This window comes from Ursus americanus, chromosome 5 (assembly GCF_024610735.1).
Source record: "Ursus americanus isolate L20-20 chromosome 5, mUrsAme1.1.p, whole genome shotgun sequence".
Classification (NCBI taxonomy): Eukaryota; Metazoa; Chordata; class Mammalia; order Carnivora; family Ursidae; genus Ursus; species Ursus americanus.
The window spans coordinates 54,481,370-54,504,144 of record NC_142131.1 but is presented as its reverse complement, the minus strand read 5'-3'; the positions used below and the strand labels follow the sequence as shown (position 1 = coordinate 54,504,144).

General features: G+C 38.6%; 1 protein-coding gene across 3 annotated transcripts in view; it reads left to right on the top strand.

The window, feature by feature from the left end:
- The window catches only part of CTNNA1 (catenin alpha 1), a 300,756-nt gene that overhangs the window by 136,510 nt on the left and 141,471 nt on the right, over positions 1-22,775 (top strand). For all 3 annotated transcript variants that reach the window (XM_045794576.2, XM_045794577.2, XM_045794578.2), the window contains exons 2-3: positions 17,255-17,361; positions 18,859-19,054. In XM_045794576.2, the coding sequence (XP_045650532.2) occupies positions 17,255-17,361; positions 18,859-19,054 (303 nt within the window). The remainder of the gene's footprint in view (positions 1-17,254; positions 17,362-18,858; positions 19,055-22,775) is intronic.

Below are 22,775 nucleotides of genomic sequence, written 5' to 3'. Positions count from 1 at the left end.
TCTTCCTTTAGGTGCGTATGCAGGAAATCATTTCCAAATCCAGTGTCATAAAACTTCTGCCCTGTGTTTTCTTCTAAGAGTTTATAGTTTTAATTCTTACATTTAGGTCTTTGGTCCATTTTGAGTTCGTTTTTCTGTATGATAACAGGTGAGGATCCAGCTTCATTCTTTTACATGTGGATATGCAGTTTACTCTGTACCATTTGTTGAGAAGACTGTCATTTCCTCTTTGAATGGTCTTGACACCCTTGTTGAAAATCATTTGACTGTAAATGTGAGCATTTGTTTCTGGACTGTCTGTTCTGTTCTGTTGGTCTGTATGTTTGTCTTTATGCCGGTGCCACACTATTTTGATTACTGTAGCTTTGTATTAAGCTGATGCCAAATTAGCTCTTGAAGCTAGTAATATTTTGTACATTTACATTCTGTGGTTCAGTTGTATGTACATGTTGTTTTGAAAATATCTAAATTCATTTAACTTTTATATATCTTGATTGTGGAGGTGATTACTCAGCTGTTCGAGTTTGTTAAAACTCATGGAATAGTACACCAGAGTGAATTTTACTGCATGTGAAAAGTGGTAAAATAGGTAAAAAAATAAATTCTTCCAGACTATGTTTTTTGTATATTTGACCTTTGACATATAGTAAAACAAGTAGTGAAAATGTAAGGCCAGTTATTATTTTTGCTTTCTCAGCTCAAATCATTTTTTCCTCATGAGTGACTATGAAGATGCATCTTTAAAGAGTATTCAAATAATTTTGGTTATAATATACATATTGGAGGATTTAAGTGTTATTAGTTTCTTCTGTTTTAAGAAAAGAAGTTGAAGGGATGCCTGGGTGGCTCAGTTGGGCGTCTGCCTTTGTCTTGGCACTGGTGTCCTGGGATCAAACCCCTGCTCAGCGGGGAGCCGGCTTCTCCCTCTTCCTCTGCCCCTCCCCCCTGCTTGTGCTTTCTCTCTCTTGTGCTGTCTTTCATTCTCTCTCTCAAATGAATAAATAAAATAAAAAAAAGAATGGAAGTTAAACACATCAGGCGTCTGGGAGAGCCTCCCTGAGCAGCAGTTCCTAAAATTCACTCAGATGCCAGTGTGCAAGCTTCCAGACCTTGAGGGTGTTGCTCCTGCAGAGTGTTGCTCAGCTCAGCGCCCCCACAATGTGGGTCTGGCTTGAATGGGCCGAACAGTGTGGGGAAGTGAACAGTCTGCTTTGACTTTCCCTGCCTCTTGCTGTTTGTTCACTTGCAAGAGCGCTATACTAAATTTATGCATTTTTGAAAGTTCATAGTGTGCAGAAATAGCCATGCTTCAGAATAAAACTTCAACATTGCCCTTTCTCTCTTGGAACCTCCAAATGTTCATTATTTTCGTCTTTAGTTTTTTTTTTCCCCATAATGTCAAACTTTCTCTCCATGTGCAAGCATGCCCCCAACCTCATTTCTAATGGAGCTTGAAATTAACATGCGTTTGTTTACTCGTTGTTGGACTGTCATCTATCAACCCCACTTTTTGATTGTGATTTAATTTGTGCTTTTTCAGTGGCTCAAGTTTGGAGTAATACATATAATGTAAATATGATTTGAAAGGCAACTTTGAGTGTTATTTTTAATGTTCGTAATACAGATTGATCATTTGGAACAAGTATTCTATGAGTAGTGTGATTTGGTTTTTAAAATTTCTTGTCATCTGTCCCATGTTCCAATTGTAGTAGAGGTAGAGCAGGAACTACTACATTGTGGAAGTTGTTATAGTTTTATGCTGTGAAGGGTTTTTTTGTTTTTTTTTGGACTTCTAGGGCTTTATAGAAGAAACAAACTATCGTTTGCTTTAAAATTTTGTAATGAATAATTTAGTACAATTTAGTTTTGGTGTTAAGTAACTGGTCATACTCCTTAATTGCTAATTTAAAGGCTAGTTCTTTCCTGGATTGCCTAGTTTTGGCTATTACATTTCATTGTAGTGAGCTGTACATTTCCCTCATCTTATTCTGAGATTTCATTAGTAAATATTATCATAAATAAGTGGACCATCAATTGCATTTTGAAAATGTTTTATTGCTTTGGTTTTCTGCTTAATACTTGGCATTATGAGTTGAAGATGTGAGTTAGAAGCCTGTCTAATTATCAGGTTACATAATCCTGTACTGGTTTAGTAACCAGGTAGGACTGCAGACTGTTCTTGAAACTGAAAGTGCTGTCGTAACTCAGGAAATGCATTCAGTGTGGCCCATTTCAAGTGACATGAAAGATAGGTGCCTTTGCTAATAGTCCATTTACCTTGTGCAGCTCTGAAACATGCTTTTCTTTCCAAGCAAAGATGCATTGTTACTGTTCTCCCATGGTATGTTGAATATTTCATTATGTTAAATATTTCAATGTTAATCTAGACTCTTAATCATGGTTTGTGAAAACTGATAGTGCAGTGAGTAAGGCAGAAGCTGAAAGGGTAAGTTACTTGTCAGTGTTCGTGGGGTTTTCTCTTCCTGGGGATCTCTGAATTGGCAAACCTTTCTTAAAATCATCTGTTATCATTTTCTTGCTTCCTTGGACCTGGGGTCATCATGTTCTCAGAAAAGCTGTGGTCTGGCTTTGAAGTATATCTTTAGAAACCTGTCATTTTGCAGAGAAGTGGCTAAGTGAAATGTGAGCTTGATCCCTTGGGAGGAGGGGAAAAAAAACCAAGGGAGTGGAAGATGGCAAAACTTGAGAGAAATTTAAGCTTCTTTGGAGTCATTAAGACCAGTGAAAGATGTAATGTTTTCTAGGTGTCTTTATTGAGTCAGGGTCAAAGGCAACCTTTAGTTTGCTGTATCTCAGTTACAGTGGGAAAGCTTCAGTTAAATGCAGTACACACTTATTAAAAGTCTGCCTTTTAAAGCAGGTGTTGGGGGAGATATTAAGAATTTATAAGTCACCATTGCTAACCTCAAGAGTTTACAAACTAATGGGATTATTAACCTTAGTAATATCACTGGTAGGTAAGAATTATCAATCTATATCTATTTTTGCTAAATTTATAACAGACTTTTTAAAAAGATTTATTTATTTTAGAATTTGTGCAAGTGAGCAGGGGTGGGGGAGGAGGGGCAGAGGGAGAGGGGAGAGAATCTCAAGCAGACACCACCCCCCCGCCCCCCTGTGTGGAGCCTGACATGGGGCTTGATCCTAGGACCCTGAGACCAGGACCTGAGTCAAAATCAAGATGCTTAACCTACCTAGCCACCCAAGCACCCGGAGGGAGACATTTCTTACTTCTTCCACAAGTGTCACTGTTGCTAGATGAAACCTTAAACCATCAGGCCAGTTGTTGATCATTTATAGATTGTTGTTAGGTGAAAATTATCGTGCTCAAGAAAGCCATGGTCCCTGTGTTCAAAGGGGAGCTCCCAGTTTCCTGGGAGACAGATGCGCTGACCTAGTGCTGTGTGGTAAGTGCTGTAATGGAGATGCTTGTGAAGTGCTGGAGGGACCCAGAAAAGAGGGAACAGCACTTTCTGTGGGATGAGAGGACATTTGTGTGAGTCCTGAAGGAACATGGAAAAGTCAGAAAGGTGCTCTGGGCAGAAAAAGGGTAAATACAAAGGTCTGGACACATGCATGTGCATTGGAGAAGTTTCACAGAGTGGATGCAGGTGATGAGTCTGTTGGGCTAGTGCCGGTCAGGTTTGTTTATAGGAGTTTGGGCTTCATCCCATTTGTGGTGGGGAAGCAGTCCCTCATTTTCTTCAGGGGGGAGTAGACTCTATGATAAGTGAGGCTGTCTGGATAATGATTGGAAATAAGAAGACTCGTAGATATTTTAAACCAGGAACCAGGCCAGAGCCCTGAAACAGGAGGGTTAGTAGAGTGAGGTATTTACTGAGGTACAGAAGAGGGAGAGGGAAGAGGATCCTAGAGGGGCCTGGAGTCCCCTTCTAGAGCAGCTGGTTTGGTGGAACTTTGGTCAGCAGAAATGGGGAAAGCCGAAGAGGGAATAAATTGGGAGGTAAATGCTTACCTTGTGGCCTGTGGAGTTTGAGGAACTTAACTCTTCAGTTGCTTGTGGGCAGAAGTCCTTTGGATTGGGGAAATGCTTCTCTGGCCACTTGTGGCCTTTCCTATGGTAGCTCTGAGCAGGTGGGGTTTGCTGCTTTGTTTTTTTGGGTGGGTGAATGGGTGGGTGGGGTTTTAGCATTTCTCAGGTAGTATTATAAGCAGTAAGAATAGAGTGGGCCCAAAGTATTTTTAAGTTAGGAAAGATTAAAAACCAAAGATGTAATGCCTCTGAATTTCTTTGCTCATCTTTAAACCTTACTTTTTGCCATTTATTTTATTTTATTTTTTGCCATTTAAATATTTATCTTCTGTTTTTCACTCATGCTTGTTTTTAGAAGGCTTCGAAGTTCTTTGGTGCTATTGTCCCCTCCTATAACCTGAACCAGTTGCCTTCCCCTGTCTTGTACAACAGATCCTCAGTAAGGACTCCCTCACCTTTTGGGGACTCCCTCCTGGGTGATTCTCTTGTGCACTGATGTTTTGTAACTATTTTCTTTTGTATTGTAACTATTTTCTTGTCTAGACTGAGTTTTCCCCCAACTTTTTTTTCTTCGAAGATCTTCAAATGTACAGAAAAGTTGAAAGATTAATAGAGTAAGCACTTGATTAGTTAATTGAATTCACCAGTTGTTAACATTTTTCATATTTGCTCAGTTACTCTATATGAACTTTTTTTTTGAGGCATTCGAAGGTAAAGTGCAGATACCAGGGTATTTCAGCAAGTAACTCCTAACAATGAGGACATTGCCTTTACCTAACTACAATATCACACAAGACATTTTACATTGATAGAAGTAACATAATTCCTTTTTATGTATATATGTATGTATGTATTTGAGAAAGAGAGTATGAGCAAGAGAACACAAGCAGGAGGATCAGCAGAGGGAGAGGGAGAAGCAGACTCTCCACTGAGCAGGGAGCCTGATGTGGGGCTCGATCCCAGGACCTTGGGACCATGACCTGAGCCAAAGGCAGCTGCATCCGGCTGACTGTGCTACTAGGTGCCCCAACATGATTCCTTTTAAGAGTGGTCTAAGAACCCTTTCAGTTCTCTCTGGTAACTTGGGAGAAATGCCAGCTCTGATGTCCTACCCTAGACCTGATGGAGGAGACAAAAGCAAAAGAGAAATTAAATGACCTTTTCCTAACAATAGCTAGCCCCCTCAAGGTCCTGTAAACCTTGCTTCGAAAGTTCCTTAGAGGCTTATGCTATCCCTAACCCCCTCCCAACTTGAAAATATATAATCAGCCAATCCTCACAATCCCAGTGCAGCTCTTTTTGCCCATGGGTCCTGTCCCCATACTTTAATAAAACCACCTTTTTGCACTGAAGAGGCCTCAAGAATTCTTTCTTTGCTGTTGGCTTCGAACCCCATCTTTCCTCATCAGACCTAACTGAGTCAGAATTTGCCTTACAGGATTCCCAGAAATAACTGATCTTATGCTATAGTGCATATTCATATTAAATTTGAGCAGCTGTCCCAGTGATGTTTTTTAATAGCTTTTTTTTTTTTTTAATCCAGGAATCAGGGGTGCCTGGGTGGCTCAGTCGATTAAGCGTCTGCCTTCAACTTAGGTCATGATCCCAGGGTCCTGGGTTTGATCCCCACGTTGGGCTCCCTGCCCAGCAGGGAGTCTGCTTCTCCCTCTTCCTCTGCCCTCCCCCCACCTCGTGTGTGCACTTGCACATATGTCCCCCCTCTCAAATAAATAAAACCTTAAAATAAATGCAATAATCAATAAAAGATCACATACTGTGTTTAGTTGTCATATCTCTTGAGAGAGTTTTTGTCTCCTCCCACCCACTCCTACCCTTGACACTGTTGGGAATAGTTTAGGCTGATTTTACTCTGTAGTTTGGATTGGTCTGATTGGTTCCATTTTTGGCAGTACTATGCATGTGACGATGTTCCTTTCTGAGGGCATTTCAACAGTTGTCACATTGTTCTACTGGTGGTGATGCCAAGTTTAAACACTTGATTAATTAGCATCTGCGATGTTTCTCTCTTGTAAAGCACCTGTTTCCTTTTGTACTGTTGGGGTAGAAAAATTTCCTCTACCCTTCAAGATCCTTCTACCTGGACTATCAATCAAATTTACATTAGACAAATTAGTGGGAGAAAAAAAATCAAATTGTACTTAAGGGGAATCTACACAGACATGGAAATTCTGAAGATAGGCAACATAAAGCTAATATGAGTTAAGGACCAGGGGAGGGGTCTGAGGGTACAAAGGGGAGAAAGACCATTAAAAGGAAGGTAAAAGGAAATATTTGGAAAACAAAGGTTGTCTTATTAAGTAGATAAGCTTCTCAGGTAAAGAGGAATCTGTTAACAGCTCTCTTTTTATACGAGCAGACAAATTTAGCAGGAGGTTAAGAGCTTTTCCTGTATCTGCTGGGTTTTGATTGCTTTTAATTCAAAATAATGTTCATGACAAAGTGGCCCATCTTGGGGACACTTGCCCCTGGCCCCCACAGTACTTAATTGCTGTGATGATCTGATAGGGATTTCTAATTAGTCTTTGTGTCTCTTGCACCTAGCAGGATCCCAGGATATGGTAGTTCGTTAGTCAGTGAAAGACAAAATAGGTAATCAAAAGTATATACTACAGGGGTGCCTGGGTAGCTCAGTTGTTAAGCGTCTGCCTTCCGCTTGGGTCATGATCCCAGAGTCCTGGGATGGAGCCCTGCATCAGGCTTCCTGCTCAGCGGGAAGCCTGCTTCTCCCTCTTCCAGTCCCCCTGCTTGTGTTCCCGCTCTCGCTGTCTCTCTCTCTCTCTGTCAAATAAATAAAATCTTAAAAAGTATATACTACAGTGTACGTTTTAGAGGCAGTTCTTTCTTATTTTGTCACTCAGTCTGGGTAATTTCCTAATCTCAATCCAAGTTCAGGCATCGTTTCTCCTCTGTCCAAGAAAAATACAGCTCTCTTCCTGTGGGCTTCTCCTCAGCTGTATGAAAAGTTTCTCTGCCTTTTAGTCCCATTGTTCTAAAACAAAAACCTCTTTTCCCTTTGTCTCTGTTTTCTCTGGTGCCTTCAGTCCAGATGCTGGTTTCATCTTACTTGCTTTTTTGACCAGTGTCTTCCAGTTTCTTATGAAAACAGGGACTTCCTGTGCATTCATAATCACTTGTCTGTTATGATGGCTTCGTGCAGCTTTCCCTGGAACACACTTCCATTGTTAATGCCTCAGCCATATGGGGTGGAAGCTAAGTAAAAGAATATAGATATCCGGTTCATACTGTAAACAGTCACTCAGCAGCTCTGGAACTTTTTTTTTTTTTTTTCCCTTCCCTTGATCTCTTACCTCTTCTTGCTCTGTGCTCCAGCCACATTGGCCTTCTCTTTAAGTCCTGGGAGATGGTGCCTTGTCTATGTTAAGTTAGCCTGCAGTGTTGTTCTTTCAGATACTCAGTCACTCTTCCTTAACTTTGAGATTGTAGTTCAAATGTTACCAAGATAGGCCCTTGAAAAACCCTACCTAATGCCATTACCTTTGTCCTGCTTAATTTTCTTCCTAGTCCTAGTATAGTCCCATTTTCTTACTTTATTTTAATTAATTAAAGATTTTACTTAGTAGAGAGGGAGAGAGCACAGGAGCAGGGGAAGGGGCAGAAGGAGAAGCAGGCTCTCTACTGAGCAGAGAGTGCCATGTGCGGCTCAATCTTAGAACCTGGAGATCATGACCTGAGCTGAAGGCTGATGCTTAACTGACTGAGCCATCCAGGTGCCTTAGTCTCATTTTCTAATTATGCCATTACTATAGTGTTGTTTCATGAAGGCAGATTTTTCTAGTTTTGTTCCATGCTGTCTGGAATAATGCTTGTATGGAAAAGGCACTCAAATAATTACTGAGGGAGTGGCTAAATGGTTGACTGAATATTGTTTTTTCTGTCCTTTGCTTAGTGCTTTTGGTAATCATTGTGTCTCCCGTTGCTTGTGGCATGACAGTTTTCATTCAGCTGTTCTGTGTTTTCTCATTGTCTTTGGTGCTCTTAAAACAAGAAAGGAACAAAGTAAAAGTGATTAACTCTTTTATTATAATTAAAAGAAATTGTGGGGGGGGCCTGGGTGGCTCAGTCGGTTAAGCATCTGCCTTCAGCTCAGGTCATGATCCCAGTGTCCTGGGATCTAGCCCTGCATCGGGCTTCCTGCTTGGCGGGGAGCCTGCTTCTCCCTTTCCCTCTGCCTGCTCTTCCCCCGACTTGTGCTCGCTGTATGTCAAATAAATTAAAAAAAAAAATTGTAATTTTTATAAAATAATGATCACCATGATCTTTAAAAAATAATAAAGTGTCCTTTTTCTTATATATTTGTATACCTAAAAGAGTGACAGCTATTGTGTGCCATATAAGTGCCTGATATAAAACGTATTTGGGTATGATGAATTGATCCCATAGAAATCGTGGTTTATGGAACCCAGTTACTTTGCAGTAGTCAGGAAACTTTTGACTCTGATTTTGGCCTTCCGTTTTGACCAAGGTTAAGCTTTGCCCCCCGCCTTTTTTTTTGATGATGATATTGTACTTGTGTTTAGAAAGAAACTGCATTTTGGGGGAAAAAACAAGTTTTCTTTTTGTTTACATGAACCATCTGTGTTTTTATACCTCTTATTTTCTTGCCCCTCCTTCCTCCTCTGCCTCTGTCCCCAACCTGTTAACATTTTTGAAGAAAATGGCAGCCTTGGTGGGAGGGAATTTAGTAAAATAGGCATGTGTCAGAGTGAGTCTTAATTATAAGGGTTACCTTGGTGTGTTGTTTTTTTGTTTTTTTGTTTTTGACAGCTAGTGGGAGATTTGAGAGTTGAGATTCCAACAGCTGTGTTAACTCTGTTTAATGCAGATGAAGCCTGGCATCCTTGTTACTGCACGGAGTAATCCACAATCCTGTATCTTGTGCAGTGTGACGGTTAACCGTTACTGTGGGTACTTTTAATTTTAAAATTTCCTGATTTGCATATAAATGAACCATCTTAACATTGTATTAGCTTAACCTTGCTGTTAAAAAAAAATGGCATCCAGTAGCAAGGTAAGGATATTCTAAAGTTTTGGAGCAGACAGGTTTTAAGAATGATGTGGCTATTCTGTTGTAAATGAACATTTAATGTCTTTAGAGAAGGTATGTAAGCTCTTTGCACGAATGAGGCAGTTTGCCAACAATCAGCCTCCTCGGTTCTGATGGAACTATGCTTTTATTTTCTGCTCGTTGCTTCTCCATTTCTCTTTCTATCATAAAGATAGCTAGTCAAACGCCTACATCTCTGCCCCTTTCTGAATTTATAGCAAACTTTTGCGTAATAGCCAGGATTGCTATTTATAAATAAGGTAATGAAGACTGAATAACTGCAGTTTAAGTTTTTATTTAGTTCCACTAAGCATGATCCCTCCTGGAGAAACCTAAGCTTGCTGTAATTCATTAAGGTTGGCTGGCTCTAGTAGGTATTGTAATAGATCTTGTGAAGGAGTGCTCTGTAAGTTAATTGGAAAACTAGAAACTGCCAAGAGTTTAAAAGTTATTTGTTTAGCCACTCTAAACAATACCATTAATTGTAGAGAAGCAGAAGATATGACTAAGATTAAGGCAGGAGCTTTGTCTTGGTAGGCATGTAAATATTTTAAAATCAGTTTGCATGAATTCAGTTCAACTAATACTGTGTCTGCTCTGCATAAAACAGCTTGCCAGTAACGTAAGGGATATAAAGAAGCATAAGCATAGTTACTGTCCTTGAACTTAAAATATAGCTAGGAAGACAACAGCCTAAACCTGGGAGAAATTGCACTTAATACATTAATTTAAAAGCTATTGAGAGATAACATAAATGAAAGGAATATAGAATTTCAGTCCCGGAAGGACTTGGAGCCTAGAATTCATCCCCTTTCATTTTATAGATGAGAAAACTGAGGATCCAGAAATGTGACGTGACTTGCCCAAGGTCAGAAAGTAAGTTAGTGACAAAGCTGGTACCAGAAAGGCATGTTCTGTCCAGAGAACATACTCTCATTAGATTTTAAATGCTCTACTTCTACTTTCTGAAATCCTTTTTGGGTTGGGATCACCAAAAGCATAAATTAATTGGCTCTGTAGTATAGTTTAATAATGTTCAGCATCACTCTTGGCAGGGCCTTTGATTAAAGGTGCTGCACAAGGCAGTCTGCTTCCATCATGGTTATTGAAAGACTTGAAAACACACTGAATGGGTTCTCAATTTTCAAGTGTCAGTATATTTCAAGTTTTTCAATGTGAGTGAGTGAGTGAGTCCTTTGCCTTAACACTTTTAGCAGCAGCTGAAATCTGGTGAATTTGTATGTGGAGATTGGAGACCTCCTCAGAGATATGACTTAACAGTATGTAGAGTTCTGGAATACAGAACTGGAAGGGACTTTAGGGGAGAACTTGTTCATTGGTTGCAGTTTTGACCAACAGGGCAAACAGTACTCAGACGTTTTTTGTTTGTCCTACGCAGCGGTAAAATGTTTTGGAGTGAGTTGCTCACACTAAAGTTGTGAGGCTTCACTTAAAAATCTGTGTCTCTGGGTGTCTTGAAAAAATTGTATAATCCGCCAACCATACTGTATCTGCATGATAGAGAGTGCCTCCCTGGAGCTAATGGGCAGCTGGGTGTGTGCTTTCCCCATTTACCTGTCCTGGCCTCTCCTAATGGTCTCCCTGAGAGGTCAGGTGTCATTTGCAACTCATTATTGTTCTTACACTTTGCCTTTTTTCCAAGTTAAGAAGAAAGTGGAATTATTTTGTACCCCAAAGTATCAAAATAAAAACAAAAGACCAAGTAGGCTTTTTTTTGAAGAATGTTTTTATTTTCAGCAAGTGTACAAATCTTCAGGATGCTCTTGTTCTTTAAGCCCCAAAGCTAGTTTTTCTTCCAAGTTTCAGAGAAACCATTTTTTTTCTTTTTGTGACTTGGTCTGCCCAATCTTCACAGACTTACCTTGCGTAGCCCCCCCCCCCCCCCCTGTGGTATCTCTAAAACAGCCTTCTGCTCTTCGGTGGCTTCCCTATGGCCTGAGACTCTGTTTCTCTGCTCAGGAGTCTCATCTTGGGCCCCACTTTTGCTCATGAAGGAAAAGTGGGCCCGAGTTGTGGATTCTAAAGCATTAGGAAAAGGGGCGCCTAGGTGGCTCAGTTGGTTAAGAGTCTGACTTTGGATTTTGGCTCAGGTCATGATCTTAGGGTCATGAGATCGAGCCCTGCATTGGATTCTGTGCTCAGCCCAGAGTCTGCTTGTCCTCCCTCTCCCTGCTTGTGCTCGCTCTCTTTCACTCTCAAATAAATAAAATCTTAAAAATAAATAATAAATAAAAGCATTAGGAATGCAGTTGTGCGGTATGGACCTTGATTTGCTGGTTTTCAAAAGTTGCCTAGTCCCTTTCCCCAGGCAGGGGTTGGGCTAACGTTCCTTCTCTGGGCTCCTTTTCAAGAAAACTTCTTATTTCGAGAAAAAAAATGGAAGAGTTTATTTCTTTGGGAAGGTGAATTGTTACGTTGTTGTACTTGTTTAATAATTAAAACACAGATGTGACCACATGTCTACTTGGACCCAGCTTCACTTATCTCTTGGCACCTTCCTCTACTACCCTTGAAAGGTTTTCTGTTTTATTTGTGTTGATGCAGTAGCTATGGAATGCTAGGGTACAGGAATGCAGGGTCCGTGGGGCAGATCATTCTTTCTGAAATGTCTTATCTGTGACATTTGATGACATTTGCTTTAGCTGTTGTCAGCCCTTTAGCAATCTAGAGTGCTCCATCTCCTAAGGCTTACTGACTTGGGTTGATCAGTTTCGTGGACAAATAACCTTTAAAAACCAAAATGTAGGCCTGACATAATTTAAGTGTAGAGAGCAATTTTGCCTACTTGCAGTGAAACAAATTTCCTGGAAACTGGCATTCTGTGTTACCAGATTAAGCAAATCCAGATTTCTTTTGGCATCCCATCTCCAGTGATTCTGGAATGTTTTGATGCTTAGATAAACCTGTGAAATGTTAGATGATGCCTGCACTAACGTTTTCAAAAATATCTAAAGGGCCTACATATTTGTGCCTCACGCATGCGTTTATGGGAGAAGACACAGACATTTTTATGTTGAAGTTGTCAAGAGGGGGCTAATCATAGACATGTGCAGTTCTACCTTGTCCTAGTTGTCATTTTAATGTATAGAATTCAGGTGTTGATGTTGCTGTCTGTAGAGTCTAGAACTGTGCTGTCTGATAAGATAGTCACTAGTGACTGTTCAACATTAATTAAAAATGAAATAAAATGAAATTAATCCCTCGGCCACTCTAGCCACATTTCAAGACATCCTTCTACCTCTTCTGTCTCCTTCCTCTCCCTTCCTGCTTTTCTCCCTGTCTGCTGCTCTTCTTTCTCCTCTTAACCTTCTTCTCCTCCCCTTTGCTTCCCTCTCTACTTCTGCTCACTTCTCCATTCTCCTTCTACCCCTCACTCTCTTTCCACCTAATCTCCCTTCATTTCCCTCTCTTCCTGTGTCTCTTCTTCCTCCTTCCCTCCCTTTCTTCTTCTCACTCTCCCATCCACTTTGCATTCCTCTCTGTATATGCAACATACTTAATGCATTATGTTTTTGAACCATATGAGAATAAGTTGCAGATACCATGTCCATTACATGCAACAAGGACATAACTACAGTATAATGATGAAAATATGCAAATATGATGCCCAATTTAGAACCTGCTTAGATTTTGTCATTTGTCTCAATTTTTTTTCCCTCCAAATACAGTTTCATTCCAGGATTACTGCATTTAGTTGTCATGTCTCTTTAGCCTCCTTTAGTGTGGAAGAACTTCTCAGTCTATCTTTGGTTTTCCAACCTTGATATCTTTGAAGACTATAGCCAATTATTTTGTAGACTATGCCTCACTTTGTGTTTGAGGTTTCCTCATGACAAGGTTGAGGCTATGTAGTTTTGGTAGGAAATACCAAAGTGATGTTATGTCCTTCTCAGTGTATCGTGTCAGGAGGTATATGATGTCAGTTTGTCTTATTGTAGATGTTGATTTTGATCACTTGGTTAAGGTGTCTGCCAAGTTTTTCCACTTTAAGGTTACTATAACCCCCCCTCCTTTGTAATCAGTAAATAATCTGTTGAGAACTACCATGAGAATATGTAAATAATCAGTTTCTTTGTAAACTTTTTTTTTTTGGTAAAACTTTATTATTATTTTTTAAGATTTTATTTATTTATTTGACAGAGCGAGAGAGCACAAGCAGGGGGAGCAGTAGAGGGAGAAGGAGAAGCAGTCTCCCCACTGAGCAGGGAGCCGGATGCAGGGCTTGATCCCAGGACCCTGGGATCATGACCTGAGCGGAAGGCAGACACTTAACCATCTGAGCCACCCAGGTGCCCCTCTTTGTAAACTTTCAACCACTTGGTTTAGCATTCAGGATGATTCTTGACTGAATCGGTTATTATTATGATGGTTTCTAAATGGAGATTTTTCTAAACCCATTATTCCCCTACATTTATTAGTTTCCTATTGTATGGAAGAACTTCTCCTTTATTCTTATTAGCCTGGGTTTTCATTTTATTGACTAGATCGTAATCTGTTTAATTTAATCTTCGGGAAAGCCCTCCGAAGGTAATGATTATCTTATTTTGTAAATGAGTAAGGAAGTTCAAAGTGGTTAAATGATGATCAAACATGCCTTTTGATTGTATTGTCCTCCTGTAAAGATTATAAAATGAAGATTCTGCTCTTTTAATTACAAAAGTAACTTTTTCTAAATGCCTGTGTGATTTTTATAATATCAAAAAATGCAGCAAGCAAAAAGAATGTTAAAACTATCCATAATCCCCACTTTAGAAATAACATTTGTTAATTTTTGGTTTATACATCTAGATATCTTTATTCCTTCCTGCGGTCATATTTTATATTGTTTTGAAATCTCTTTATCGTCTTCAGTAGTGTATTTTGAACATTTTCTCATAAACTTCTATAACATCCTCCCCATTTTATTAGATGAGAAATTTCAGGTATACAAAGAAGCTAAAAGAATAAATCTGAGAACACCCATTCATGTGTCCTCTACCTAGATTTAATAGTTAGGAGTATTTTTTCATGATTCCTTGATCTGTATATGTATATTTTCTTTTTCTGAACTGTTAAGTTGCAGACATTTTTACATTTCACCCCTAAGTATTTCAGCACGCATCTCCTAGAAATTGTCATTTTTCTACATAGCCACAAGTTCATTATCACACCTACGAAATTGAGCAGTAATTCCATAATAACATTTAATATTTAGTAAGTATTTAAGACCAGTTTCCTTACAAATGTCTTAATAGCTGCTTGTCTCAAACTGTTGTCTAAACAGGGTACATGTATTGCATGAGATTTCTTATGTCTCTTCAGTCTTTCAGTCTAGGATAGTCTTCTCACTCTCTCCCCCAAAATACTGACTTTCTGAAGAATTGAGGCCATTTTATCTTATAAGGTACCCTACATTCTGGATTTGTGTTTTCCCATGGTGTTGCTTACCATGTTTCTGTATCCCCTATAAGCTTGACATTGAGTCTAAGCCAGGTTTTTTAACCTGCAGTGATTTTGGATTGGAAAAATTTTGTCTTGTTTTCACTATTAACAGGAATTTAGCATTTCTATTATTAGTGTCGATAACAAACTACAGTTTTCAATTGAATCTGTAATTTTGTCACCAGTAGGAATCTCAGTGCTTTTCATTTCTGAAATAATTATAACATTCCCTTGAAAAATGTGCATGTTTATTGTTACTTTGAAGTAGTTGTCAGACGATTTCTTGCTAAGTTTTACTTAATAAAGAAGCACATATATTACTGTATCATCCATTTGTAAAGTATCTCGATAACTAAATTTCACTATATGTGTTTCCTTTGTAATCCTTTGGATTGTGTTTTATGCATTTGAAAAACTTGTAAGAAAGGGTCTTATAGCTGCCCTATTCAGTATGGAAGCCACTAGCTACAGATGGCTCTTAGAACAGGTGAAAATGTGACTTCTCTGACTTTAAATGTTCCCTGAGTGTAAAGCAAATCCCAGATTTTGACACTTAGTACTTATTTAAAATATCTCTAATAATTTAAAAATATGTTTATATGCTAAAATAATTTTTTGGATGTATTGTGTACAGTCATTCATTTCTTTTTAATGTTGCTACTAAAAAATTAAAAATTACTTAGGTGGCTTACACTGTATTTCTGTTGGACAGACATTGGTCTTTAGGCTTTACTAGACTGCCAGAAGGATCCAGGGCATTGAAAAAAGGTTTTGAATCCCTACATAGAGGCTTCAGTAGACTCTAGTTAAACATTTATTTTTGCTGTTGCACAACTACTCATTTTATAGTAACACTGAGGCTCTTGAAAAACTTTTAAAGCTTTTTTTTCATCAAGAGTACTTAATAGGTAATACATTTCTTCATATTGGGAGGCATATAAAATCAGGTGTGTCATTATTAGTGATGCTAAGTTTAGTTATCTGTTTAAGAGGGTGGCCATTAGATCTCAAATTTGTAAAGGTGTGTCTTGGCCCCTGTAATTAGTAAGTAACTTGTCAAGTGATACTTTGGCACATTACGAGTATCCTTTTCCCCAGTAGCCTTTCACTTAATGGTGTTAACATCCATTGATAATCTTTGCCTCAGTCAGTTACTACACTGGGGTTTGCAAAATGGTCGTTTTCTAATTCTATTCTACATTTATGGTAAAGAAATTCCCCTTTTCTTTTGAGAATCTCTGTGGTCATAGGATATTTTTCTATGTACTTACCAACTGCCTATCAATCAGGCAGTTGCAGTTGTCATGTTTTTTGATATTTAATATCATAAATTGGCCGGTGGAGCCTTTGGTTCCTCTGTGTTTTGATAGGTTAGTCTTTGTACCCTTCTTTGCTTTCTGCAGAATAGGATAGCTCAGACCTGAAAGCACACCCCACCCCCCCACCCCCCTGCCGGTCTGGGAGGAACCCTGGTTCCCTTTAATGGCCATTGGTATTTAATAGAAATAATGACCTGGATAGTGAGAACACTTTTTTTTTCCCCTAAATTTTGTAAACGTTTTTTAAGAGCGGTTCAGTATTGTGTGGTTGGTTATGTGATTTATTTATTCAGTGATCTCTGAAATTTAGGTAGTTTATAATTTTTAATGATTATATGCAGTGCTGTTGTGAGCATCATTGTATCCAAGTTTTTATGCACCTTGATTTTTCCTTTAGAATAAAATTCTAGAAGTAGAATTTCTGGGTCATAAGAACACATTCTTTTAAGGTTTTAAATATCAAATTGGTTGTCTAGCAAGTTTATATTCAGTGTTTACTTCAGTTATGTACCTCCTGTCTTTTTTTTTTTTTTCTTTTATCTTTTAGGCACTATTTTAGAAGCAGACACTGGTGTTTTTGTTGAAGTCTTTCCCCCCTAGTCTTAAAGCCTCTAATGGAAGTTTACCTTGACACTGATACATTGATACTTGACTAAGTGCGACTTGAAATTTCTTCTGGCTATGAGTGATAATAGCTGTAGGTGCAGGGGGCAGCAGACTTAAGCATTATGGGTTTTTTTTTTGTTTTGTTTTTTAAAGATTTCACTTATTTATTTGACAGAGAGAGGTAGAGCCAGCGAGAGAGGGAGCACAAGCAGGGGGAGTGGGAGAGGAAGAAGCAGGCTCCCAGCAGAGGAGCCTGATGTGTGGGGCTGGATCCCAGAATGCTGAGATCACGCCCTGACGAAGGCAGACGCTTAACGACTGAGCCACCCAGGCGCCCCAGCATTTTGTTTTAATAGAGTAAGACAAGATATTCTCTGAGAATTCATCAAAAAATGAAGGAGTTATGCCTTTTGGGTAATACTGTACTATAAATGTTGTGGAGTAAGAAAAATCAGAATCAGGCCTTCATTCACATCAGCTTCTAAGTTGGTGTGGAAAAACAAAGTAGAAATGTCTTGGTGCCAGAGAAGCCCAAAGGGAAAGAGCTCTGTGTGTTGGGGAGTGCCTCTTGTAAGTACCTCTACTGTTCACAAGCTCAACATTTGAAAGTGTAAGAGGTTAAGAGTTACTAGGCCCTCTTGTGCAGGCTAGTAAGAATTTTTTCCCCATCTGTAATTAAGCTTTGTTGATGTAAAAAGTCCTTTTTAAAAGTAGGAGAAGACTTGTCATATATTTCATGTTTGTATTTGACGTTTGTCTCACTTTTACCTTCTGTTTCTTTTTTAGAAATGACTTCTGTCCACGCAGGCAACATAAACTTTAAATGGGACCCCAAAAGTTTAGAGATCAGGACTCTGGCAGTTGAAAGACTGTTGGAGCCTCTTGTTACACAGGTAAGAATCTGCAAACAAATACATAGTTTTAATATGGTTCCGTAGCAGTAGGCCTGGGAAACAAACACAGAACAAATTTAGCTCAAAGCTTTAATTTGAGTAGTTGAGTTTAGGTTGATCGTATTTAGATGATGTGGCGCCACTAGTTGTTTAAATATTATACATGCATTCATTTAACCCTCTAGGAACGTAGTTACTGCCATTTTCTTGAGTCTTACTGGCAATAAGAGGGGATAAGTGGTATGTAATACAACTTACCAAATATTTGTATTTTGTAGATGGCTTCTTGGCATTACTTTTTTCTTGGAAGTTATAGGTTATATTTAAGAAAGATAGGCTATAAAGCCTTGACTGTTGTCTCTTTACCACGCTTGACAGACTTTTCCTTGTCTAGGATCAGTTAGCCGGTAATTTGAGGGTGTAGGTTTGGTATGTTCTGTTAAAAATATCACAGTATGATGCCATTTCATTAATTGTTAGCAGTGAGTATCACAAATACATACACACATGTATACGTGCATACATATATATTTATATATTTTAATATATATAACGTAGACGTGTGTGGTAAGACTCATGAATAATTACTTCTTGAAGCTCCTCCAGTATAGCTCTAAGCAGGTCTTTTGTGTGGCAAGCTATGCTAGTAACAAATCTGTAGTCATCTTCAACCTACAGATCATCTGGTATTATATATATTAATGATGGTTAACGGTCTGGGACTTAAAGCACCATCACAGTAGGCTACTTGGGGCAGTCCTTCCTTTCTTTGTGAAGGACCTTTACTAATGAATTGCTGACATTTGTTTGAATAAACTGTGAAGCAAAATCAGAAGAAAGTTACCTTAAAATATTTTACATAGGTTGAAAACAGTGGAAAATGTGACCTCCATGTAAAGCTAACAAGTTCGTTGTTGACCTCTGTCTGGGACTTCTTCTTTTTTTTTTTTTTTTTTTTTTTAATAAAAGATTTTATTTATTTATTCGACAGAGATAGAGACAGCCAGCAAGAGAGGGAACACAAGCAGGGGGAGTGGGAGAGGAAGAAGCAGGCTCATAGCGGAGGAGCCCGATGTGGGGCTCGATCCCTTAACGCCGGGATCACGCCCTGAGCCGAAGGCAGACGCTTAACCGCTGTGCCACCCAGGCGCCCCTGTCTGGGACTTCTTGATGACATGTAGAGATGTCTAACATGTTTCTAATCAGGTTTTGATTCATAAAATGAAACTAAAACCATGCTAAGTTTGGAAAAATTAAAATATTTTTTGTCCTGTACATTGAGATAGCAAAATTATTTTGGGACTTAAATTGAGTATTGTTGTTGTATATCTTAAATATGGAGAGTGTATGTTATTCGTTAATGCTTAGTGGAATTTATAAATGTGATATTTCATTTTCTTATGAATAATTTACTATTCCTGTCTTTAAAGATGGTCATCTTTTTGTTGTTTTCATTTTAATTGACTGCAGTTTAATTTGTAAAAATGAAACTTTTAGGTCACAACTCTGGTAAACACCAATAGTAAGGGGCCCTCGAATAAGAAGAGAGGCCGTTCTAAGAAGGCCCATGTTTTGGCTGCATCTGTTGAACAAGCAACTGAGAATTTTTTGGAGAAGGGAGATAAAATTGCAAAGGAGAGTCAGTTTCTCAAGGAAGAGCTTGTGGCTGCTGTAGAAGATGTTCGAAAACAAGGTAGGTCACTATTGCTTTTTATATAGAGAGATACAGGCTTTTCTAGAAAATTAATCCTTGAAGGTGACTTTTTGTGGCCACTATTCTCATTCTTATGCCTGCCAGTTGCTCAGTAACTTTATTTATTTATTTATTTTTAAAGATTTTATTTATTTATTTGACAGAGATAGAGACAGCCAGCGAGAGAGGGAACACAAGCAGGGGGAGTGGGAGAGGAAGAAGCAGGCTCATAGCTGAGGAGCCTGATGTGGGGCTCGATCCCATAACGCTGGGATCACGCCCTGAACCGAAGGCAGACGCTTAACCGCTGTGCCACCCAGGCGCCCCTGCTCAGTAACTTTAAGTATTTATTTATTGGAGATGGATTAAGTTGTACTGGCTTCACTTTTAATCAGGAGAGACACTAACAAAGAAACATTGTATTTGGGGAATCTGAATCCACTTCTCTTGGGTATCCTGAGTAATAGTTGAGTCTTAGAAATGTTCCAACAACAGTTTAATAGGAAATAAATGGGGCAGAAGTTTACCTTTCATCCTATGTAATACCTCTTTTGCATGATACAGAGGTGATAAAATGGAAAAATGTCCAGCCATTCTGAAAATACCCTAGAAGTTGCTTCATTCTGTCAGGCTGGTATGTTAAATTAGCCATGCATACTTGAAGTGGTTTGAGTTTGAAATAAAAACAAATCTGGACTTAAAGGAATCCTGTTTTTGGGAAACTCAGAATTAATAAAAAGTGGAATTGTAACCCACAGCTTGGCAATAGTGCCTGTTAGAAAAACTCGTTACTGTGACGCTGTAGGTATGATGAGAAGACTTTATATGTGGAACATTAAATTCTTGAAACTTGCTGTTTTGTGTTAAACTTCTGGTTCAGCAGGAGACAAACAAAGACAGTTTTTTATGAAGCTATTGGATATCAGGTAAGGTGAATTGAGCTCTTACTCTGTACAGTTGCTTTACTGACCTTTGGGAGACCCTCCCTGGATCTCTCATGGCTGATAGTAATGTGCATAATTCATTGGAGTCTTATGTCACATTCATCCCTATGACAGTACCCAAAAAAGGGGCAGTGCATTAAATGGACATGCTATCTCCAGTTGTTCTGAATTTGTGAACTAAGAACCTTGAATGGTAAACATTTTTCTTAATTTTCAGACTGAAGATAAATGTTTCTAATATTGTAAATGATGACATTTAAATTCCATATTACTAACTGTAATATGGGTGGATGTAATTGTTATCTTGGGCTGTCATAACGTAAATTACTATAAACTTGGTGGCTTAGAACAACAGGAATTTATTATTCTCTCACAGTTCTGGAGGCCAGATATCTGAAATCAGGGTGTCAGCAGGATTGATTTCTTTCTTGGGGGATCAGTGGAAGAATCTGTTGCATGTTCTCTCCTAGCTTCTTGTGTTTGCCAGCAGTCCTTGGCATTCCTTGGCTTGTAGACTTGTTATGCCAGTCTCTTCTTTCGTTGTCTCGTCACATGGCATTGTCCCTATGTGTCTCTGTGTACAAGTTTCCTCTTACAAGCATATCAAGCTTTGAATTAGGGTTCTCCCTGAATCCAGTATGACCTCATCTTTACTTGATTATGTCTACAAAGACCCTATTTGCATATAAGGCCACATTCATAGGATCTGGGTGGGTATGAGTTTTGGAGGATGTTAATCAGCCCATTAGAGTGGGCTTTGAATAAATTTATTTTAAAGCAGTTAAATTGTCCAGTTCAGGACAGTTTTGAGCTTCTTGTTAAGGAAATCAGAATGGCTCTTACTTCATTGTCCCCTGAGAAAGTTTCCTCCCAGGCTTTTTTGCCTCAAAATAATAGCACCTGATGAATTTCACCAATTGTTCCTTGAGTCTAGTAACCAAGACATTTATTTTGAAAATACATTTAATTGTTGCAGGTAACTTTTAATTTCACTCTATATATGTTCCTTGTTTCGGAAATTTCTCTGATGCAAATTTGTAGCCATCATGGTATAATACATGCACCTCCCTCCCCCCCCAACCCCCCCAGTTTTGAATGCATATCTAAATTTCTGTTTTCTTGTTTTTATTTGTATCTGAGAAAATCTTTTATGTGGCTCTGAATCATAAGTACTTGTCTGTCCTAGTCCAGCTTTGCAGTTATTTATGATCATGATCTATTCACCATAATTTGCCTTCTCTCCTTGCTTTTTCTCTTTGGGGGAAAAAAAAAAAGCTGAAACAAAAATATAACTGCCTCCCATCATCATTACTGCATCAGATATGAAAATCTGAAGTGCCTTGCTTTTTTTTTCTGTTGGCTTACTTTTTTTTTTTTTTTTTTTTTGGAGAATCTTAACAAGTGGTGATGAAACCTCTCTCCTCTCATAAATAGAACAAAGTACATGTTATGAAAATGGTTAAGTGCATATTCTTTAATCAACCAAGCCTTGTTGGTTATGTTGCTGAAGCTGTTTACTCATCATTTAAAACCCTGTAGTGACATTAATATGTTTGCAGATTCTTTGACATCCCTCCCTTAAAAAATGGGAGCCTGACTTAAAGACTGTCACTTCTATAAAGAATAGAATATGGTAGAAGAGATTATCTACTTTCAAAGCAAAGTCATAAAGAGAGTATAGTGTCTGCCTGGCTCTTCCTCGTGGATTATTCACTTCGGGGGAAGCTGTCAGGACCAGTTTGCCAGGCTTCTGAGTAAGCCACCTTAGAAGCAGATCCTCCAGTTCCAGTCAGTTTTAAAAGATGGCAGCCCTAACCAACTCCAAATTCCTGACCCACAGAAGACTTGGGAGATAGTAAATGTTTATTTTAAGCTACCAAATTTTGGGGGAATTTGTTAGGCAGCAAAAGATAATTAGTACAGACACCTTTCCTAGCCCTGGCTTCAGTGGTCCTGAGCACTCATGTGAAACTCCGACCTAAGTGCTCTGAATGTTACTGGTCTGTAAAACACAGGCTAATTACGATTTACCTAGAGCTCCACGGTGGATTGACTTATAAAATAGAGTTAGAATTCTTTGCATTTCGAGATTGTTGCTTATCCACTGGGACACTTCATTGTTAAAGGGTGTATAAGATTTCTCTGTTCTGAATCAATGTGAAGTATTTCTGTTTAGTACATGTTTGCAATGTTTTTTTTTTTTTTTTGTAAAGGGCCAAGTAGTAAATATTTTAGATTTTACTGGTTTTAAGGTCTCTGTTTACACTATTCAGTTCTATAGTCGTGTTGGGAAAGCGGCTATAGGTTATGTATAAACAAATGGGCGTGGCTGTGTTCCAATAGAACTTATTTATAAACCAGATGGTGGGCCAGATTTGACCCATAGGCTCTGGTTAGCTGACCTCAGATAAGGGTTTTCACAGAGTTAAAGATAGGAGCTTACTGTTTTCAAGAAACAATTTATGTATATATTTAAAATACTTTGAGCTGAAAGTTAAACTTTTTATATTTTTGAGTTTGTACAAGTGCTGTGCTTTCTGTGCAATCATTAATAAAGAGACTTAAATGTATACAGTTTTTCAGCATAACTTAATTTTCTTTTTGTATTTGTCCCTGATTACATGAATAATAAACAAATATTTGTGAGTATGTTAAAACCTTACCATACTAACACCGTCAGTAGGTAGAACATTCATATGCTTATACAGGGCCACTTTACCCAAGGCCAATGCAGTGGACATGTGAGCCTCCTGTGGTAGATGGGAGCCAATTACCAA